The sequence below is a fragment of the Galeopterus variegatus genome, unplaced genomic scaffold (genome assembly GCF_000696425.1).
Source record: "Galeopterus variegatus unplaced genomic scaffold, G_variegatus-3.0.2 Scaffold830, whole genome shotgun sequence".
Taxonomy (NCBI): Eukaryota; Metazoa; Chordata; class Mammalia; order Dermoptera; family Cynocephalidae; genus Galeopterus; species Galeopterus variegatus.
In genome coordinates, this window is record NW_007726941.1 from 410,268 (window position 1) to 417,158 (window position 6,891).

A 6,891-nucleotide genomic window follows, 5' to 3' on the forward strand; every position below is an offset into this window, starting at 1 on the left:
CGTGGCCTTGGTGTTATCAGCACCGCACTCTCCCGAGTGAGCCACAGGCCGGCCCTAAAACTCTTAAAGAAATGGTTATGTCCTATTAACTGTGGAGTATAATGGGATTACTTCATTAAAATTTTTATTAGGGCCGGCCCGTGGCTCACTCGGTAGAGTGCGGTGCTGATAACACCAAGGCCACGGGTTCGGATCCTATATAGGGATGGCCGGTTTGCTCACTGGCTGAGCGTGGTGCTGACAACACCAAGCCAAGGGTTGAGATCTCCTTACCGGTCATCTTTAAAAAAAAAAAAAATTTTTTTATTACATATATTTGTGTATTTGCCACAAATCTCCTTCAAAAACTGAAGAATTCCTGTGAGACCTCCTGTATCACTGTCAATGAAGGAGTAAAAAAAAAGATTTTTGATCCTATGAAACTATTAAAGTTTTTTCCATTGAGAATTATCTTTTCTCACATTCTTTGCTACTTTAGTTCTTTCCCCAAGATTATAAAATTAGAAGTCTATCTAAAAGAAGGTCTTCTCAAACAAATAAGGTATTCTACTGAAGTGGATGTCCCCTTCCTGCCATGAAGCCAAACCTATATTCTCATCATGTTTGAAATCTGCTTTGTCCTGTGTACTGCAAGTTAACATTCTGTCAGAAACTCCCATGTGTGGGGCCGGCCCGTGGCTCACTCGGGAGAGTGCGGTGCTGATAACACCACGGCCACGGGTTTGGATCCCATATAGGGATGGCCGGTTAGCTCAATGGGTGAGTGTGGTGCTGACAGCACCAAGTCAAGGGTTAAGATCCCCTTACTGGTCATCTTTAAAAAAAAAAAAAAAAAAAGAAACTCCCATGTGTAATCATACACAAATGAATACTTAAAAAAAATTTTTTTCCCAAAGGGGAGAAAAGTACACGAAAGATCAAAAGACAAAAAAATTACATTTGCGAGAGTGGCAAATGGCATAATAGGCTTATTTACTTGCCTTAAAAAAACAAAATAGGAAGAAAAACATTCAGTAGTTGATGGGACATGTAGCACAAGGATTGAGTAAATGCATTACCACAAATGAAAAACTTAGTTAATCTGAAACTTATCAGTAGCAAAACTTTATAAGACCTCTTTATAACATCTCGTAAAGAACTTGATCTTTAGTTTAGTGTGCCATTGTGAATCTCAAATACTAACAAACTAAAAAGAAGTCTAAATCTAAAATAAATCAAATACCTTCCATAGCTGTAATCAAGAAAACCAAGATCTGGAATTAAATTTAGATGTTCAATGACAGGTGAAGCAACTCATTCATATATCCTCATGTAATCAAGTTTGATATCTTTCAATTAAAAAAATCAGCGTAGGGGCAGACCAAAATGGCAGAAAGGAAAACTCCAACAATCATTTCCACAAAGATGTATTGATTTGGACATCCACGTAGAAAAAAACCATCACAAGAGCAAAGGAAACCAGCAAGAAGAGAGGACTGTGAATGTTCTCATCACTAAGAAATGGTACATGTACTGAAATGTCACACCATACACCATAAATATATACTATTATTATGTGTCAATTAAAAAAATTTAGCGGGCTGGCTGGTTAGCTCAGTTGCTTAGAGCCTGGTGTTATAACACCAAGGTCAAGGGTTCAGATCCTCATGCAGGCCAGCTGATAAAAAAAAAAAAAAAAAAAAAAAAAAAAAAAAAAAAAAAAAAAAAAAAAAAAAAAAAAAAAAAAAAAAAAAAAAAAAAAAAAAAAAAAAAAAAAAAAAAAAAAAAAAAAAAAAGAAATTTAGCAAAGTAAGCCTTGGTCTTCCACCTCTAAAAGTTCTAAATAACTATTTCCAGCCAGGAAGAAAAATTAGCATCATCACTGCCATTTTTTGCATATGCTTAATGTTATTAATGTTTTTTATCAATCTTCCTTGAGCCAAAGTTATAGCACTATTGGGCCTAATTTCTTGCCATTAAATGCAAACAATTTTCATACTACATTTATATATGAGGACGGAGTGCCTTAATAATTACTTTTGGTGATATATGCATAAACAAGGAATGCCAAAAGACTAGTTTATCCTCATTAAACAAATGCATAACAATTTAGAAATTTGGATTGTTGTAACAGTTTACTGAAACTTTGAGATTCGTGGCCAAAAAAATATTTATCAGGTACGGAAATTCTGTGACAGTTTTCTATACTGGGATAAAACACATACATGTAAATATTTTACCAAAAAAATTAAGTATTTTTAAATTGGCACTTCATCCCCTTATTTTTCTATCTGTTGGTCTGCATTGAAAAAAAAATTTCAAAACTGCCACAGAGAACAAGCCATCACTTTTCAGTAAACAGTTAATAATCCAACAAATCTATCACTCAGCGCATACTAACAAAACAGAAAAATACTGTGTAAAACAAGCAAAATTTCTAATGGTGAAATACAGCCATTCCTAAACACATAGTATTTGCTAGCGGTAGATTTCTACCACAGATGCTGATTAGCTATCTTGTTTCCCAAAAAAAGAAAATTTTTCTCTCTCTCTCCACAAAAAAATTAGCCCTAAAAGGTTTTACGAAAATAGCTAAAACTTTTTTAATTGCTTTATTATAACAACTTGTAAGCAAAGGATTTGTTAATGTTTGAAAAGCCCCAAGATTTTGCTGTAACAACATCGGTCCTTTTCCTGGAATATAGGCCTCAAGATAAGAGACTTATAAAATGCCCCATAAGATTAAGGCACTCAACAATTAGTATAACAACAATTAATCATCGATATAGTGCACATTTATACATTTTCACATCTCTTACAAATCAGTGAAGTCCTAAGTATTGTGTATTATTTTAATTGGTATCTTTTTTTAGTACTGCATAAAATAACGGTGCCTCATTCAATAACTTATTTTAAGGCTCCATGAAACATGTTTCTAACAATTGGTAATTCTGTTTCTAACAATTAGAAGACTCAGTCCAAAAAGACAGTTAGCCCAGTATCTCATTTTACAAATAAGGAAAATAAAAACCCAAATATCTAATGTCCCCAACATCATAAAATCAAGAGCAATAGTCTGGAACTCGGCTCCCAATGATGCCCTTCCATTACACAATCTGCCTCCTCAAGTAAATACGATGAAAAGAATTTACCTCGGCTTAACCAATAGCTAATATACCTAATATACACAGATATCTGATATAACACATATAAAAAGCTTATCGCCCTGTGTGCTTATGGCCTCAATCAAAAGAGACTGCCTCAGACTGACTCAAAAGTAACAATGACAATTTTTAAAAACCTAGTAGTGTATCTAATCTACGTCTTTGATAAGATGTACAAGGAACTACAGACATTTCAGGAATGAGAACTTTTCTTAAGGTAGAAATTTCATACAGCACATTACCAATGACTCAGTACAATCTCACCTGCACTTTCTTTTCCCCCGGAGGTGGAAGACCCCAAGGAGAATTACTGGCCCATTTGGAGGCTAAACTCAATAGCTAAAACAAGGCTGTGCACTCATTTACCAGCACTAGAAACTTCGCACATCTTTGCCAGTTTAACTACACAATTCACAGGTGGTTGGTATGTTAACATCTCTCCTTGAAGGGAAAACTAAAGGAACCCGATGAATGTAGTGACACCCTCAGTCTGCAGGACTAGCGGTGGAGGGCGAGGGGAAGGTACAAGACGGAGAAGGTACCGGAGACAACGACACATTATCTGGGCTCAGGGGTCTGGAGCACCGGGCGAAGACGAAGCGAGGCCTCGAGGAGAGGCCGACGAGCCTGCGACTCGGCACTCCTCACTAGGTCCCTTCGCCCACCCTCTCCATCCCCCAACAGGGAGGAAGGTGGGAGGTGGGGGCTGGCCGGGCGGAGGCGGGGACTGGGATCCTGTCGGGCTGCGGTGACGGCTCGACTCGGTTCCGAGCCCGCGGGAGGCCATTTTAGCTTCGGGGCTGCAGAAGGCCCCTGCGTCCCTCCACGTCCCTAAACCTCGACAGTCTCTCCCTCCTCGCCCCCACTGGGGTCTGCTCCCCGCCTAGGGCCGGGCCGGGCGGGGCTGGAGGCCACGGGGCCAGACCCGGCCGGCCGGGTCTCGAGGCTGTCGGGTCGGGTCTGGCGCGGGGGCGTCGCGTAGGCTGGATCCGGGCCGAGGGGAGAGCAGGGGGAGGCAAGGGAGAGAGCGGGAATCCGTTACCTATACTGGGCCGCAGCCGCCGCCGCCGCCGCCCCGCTGTGGGTGAATCCAAAGTAGTTGCCGGTCGCCATTTTGGCATCTTCCCCCAGCCGGCTGGGCACTGCGGCGGCCACAGAGAATCGGGTCCCATGGCGGGAGGAGAGAGACGCGGAGGGGCCGAGACGCCGGGGGAGGGCACAGGAGAGAGAAAGAGAGAGGCGCTGTGAGAAGCCGCCTCGGCCGGCCTTGGCCGCGCCGCCTCCCCCCTCCCGCCTCGCACTCCCTCACTCACTCGCACGCCCCGGTGGCGGCCGCCGCCTCCTCCTCGGAGCCAGCCCCAACCCCCGCGCCTCCCCGTTGCCCCGGGCCGGGGAAGGCGCCGGGCAGAGGCCTCGCGGGCCACATTAGACTCACCATAGGTAAAAGAAACTACAGGGCATATGGGAATCATGGGCTCGGGCTGCTGCTGCTGAACTCTGAACTCTCACCCGCTGCCTCCCTCCTCTGCCCCGCTCCTCCTCAGCGGAGAACAGACCGCCGCCTCCGGCCGCACTGCGCAGGCGCCTCCGCGCTCGGCACCCTGGGAGCTGTAGTCTTCGCCGCCTTCGCGGCTCCCGTGGGCGCGTGCTGCGGCCTCAGCGGTACCCGCGCGGGGAACGCCCGCGTGGGAAGGCTGGCTTGGCCCTCTCCGAAGTGGTAGTGACGGCGAGCCACTGCGGGGCGACAGGGGTGCGTACGAGGAGCGCCTCGCCGGGCCGCGGGGGAGTCGGGGAGCGTGACCAGAAAAAGTGACGTCTGTTGGCTTTTTTTCTTACTTTTCACCCCCTTCCTTTACTTTTGCGTGTGCATTTCTCCTCTCCCTAACAGCCCTCCTCACACCTTCACTTTTCCTCAGAATTTGAGCTGGACTAATTAGGATTGGGCCTCATTTCCCGCATTCTTGCTGCGCGTGCCCAATCTCCTGAAAAGCGGAGGGAGAGAATGGGGGGACAGAGAAAAACACCCTCCGAGCATCCCTTTCCCCGCCTGCGCCCACTCCCGAGTCATTCGGCCTATGTGGACCCCCACAAGGCTCCAGGCACTGTTGGACGTACTGGAGATGTAGCAGTGACCAGTACAAAGTCCCTGTTCACAGGGAGCTTACAGTCTAGGAAGAGGTACGGATCACATAATACACAAAACATAGAAAGTCTATGGCGTGGTGACTGGAACTTGAATAAAGCGGGTACAGGAGGCAGAGGGTAAGGGAGGTGCTATTTTATGTAGGGTGTGGTTAAGGCGTCCGCTTAAGTAGAGCCCCGGAGGAAGTTGGGGACAAGCACGGTAGACACCAGGGGGAAGGCCAGCAAGTGGGAGAGTCCTAAGGCAGGAATGTTCCTGAGCAAGGATGTCAGTCCGACTGGAGCTGAATGAGAGGGACACCAGATGAGAAAGGTGCTTGGTGATGGTCCCAGATCTTTCGTAGAAACGAGGGAACCATACTCTTCCCCATGCAAGTATTTCTTCCTTCGCTCTACTTTTTGTCTGTCTGCCCTTTACTTTCCCACTTCGTTTTCAACCATTCTCCTTCATCTTGCAGTCCCTCTTCTGATGGACTAATTTTCTTTCGCGTTACCTCTTTCCTACCTTCCATCAGTGCTCCGTTCTACTTCTGCCTCCCCTCCGTGCCCCTCCCACAGAAACTCTCCTCAGTTGGGTAAAAGCACAAAAACGTGTAAAGGGTGAATCAGAACTCACCCATGAAATTCAGGGCTTTATCCCACCTTCTTACACCAGAGCAGAAACAATGTTTCCATTCTTATTTGTGCCAACCCTGCTCCCCCACACCTCCTATAAAAGTACAGGTTTTGAGAACCTGTCTGATATGTCCTCTTACTCATTTCAAAATAGAAAAATGTAGAACATTTGAGAAAAATCAGTGTCACTATTTTTGAGAATACTGATGTTTCCCCAGGCAAAAGTTATTTGTGCTCCGAGTGTATTGCTCAGAAAAAATATCTCCTACATATGTGATATTAGAACTCCATTTTAAAGGTAATTTTAACTTTAACTTCATTGAGCAATTCAGCCTGAAGACAGTGACTGTAACTGCTTTGATGAACCTGCACTAGGCCATTTGAATAAAACTGGAGGAGAAAAGACAGGTGTTTATCACCTGCCTAAAAAGATTCTGTTTAGGCCAATTTTATGCTTGGCATAAAAATTATTTGGCATCCCTTTAGAGGATGGTGTGCTGCTGGCACACCCCAATGAGTAAGCATGTAAGTAGAAAGAGGAAGACGAGCCTCTGCTCTTTGTTGACTTGTTCTTAGGGGTCAAAGTAGGTGTGGCAGTAGTGAAAATTGTTTATGACAGCACTTTCCTTGAAGATGCAAGCTTAGGAACAGCCTCAACTTGCCCCTGACTTGGACTTATTTAAAGAAAGAGTTTACAGTCTAGGAGGAGGTTTGTGGTTTGAATGCTGTGGTTTGAATGTCACCCCACACATATTGGAGCTTGATCCCCATTGTAACAGTGTTAAGAAGGTGGGAAATTCAGTTATGGTATTTGAAAGGGGGGGCTTTTAAGAAGTGATTGGATTGTGAGGACTATGTCCATTAATCCACTCATGGATTAATGGGTTATCAGGGAGCAGACTGGTGGCTTTATAAGGAGAGCAAGTGAGCATGTAGAAACACTTTTGCTCAGCCCTAACTATGGGACTCTGTAGACAGTCTCCACCAAGAA

The 6,891-nt window shown here is 44.7% G+C and overlaps 1 protein-coding gene across 3 annotated transcripts in view; it reads right to left on the reverse strand.

The window, feature by feature from the left end:
* The window catches only part of ZFR (zinc finger RNA binding protein), an 81,087-nt gene extending 76,392 nt beyond the window's left edge, over positions 1-4,695 (reverse strand). For 2 of the 3 annotated variants that reach the window (XM_008572753.1, XM_008572756.1), the window contains exons 1-2: positions 4,579-4,695; positions 4,186-4,285 (exon numbers count right to left, since the gene is read on the reverse strand). In XM_008572753.1, coding sequence (XP_008570975.1) covers positions 4,186-4,285; positions 4,579-4,615 — 137 coding nt within the window. In that variant the 5' untranslated portion in view covers positions 4,616-4,695. Of the gene's footprint in view, positions 1-4,185; positions 4,286-4,456; positions 4,475-4,578 lie in introns of those variants that run through there. The other variant, XM_008572754.1, reaches the window with a different exon arrangement.
* Positions 4,696-6,891: the final 2,196 nt, after the last annotated feature.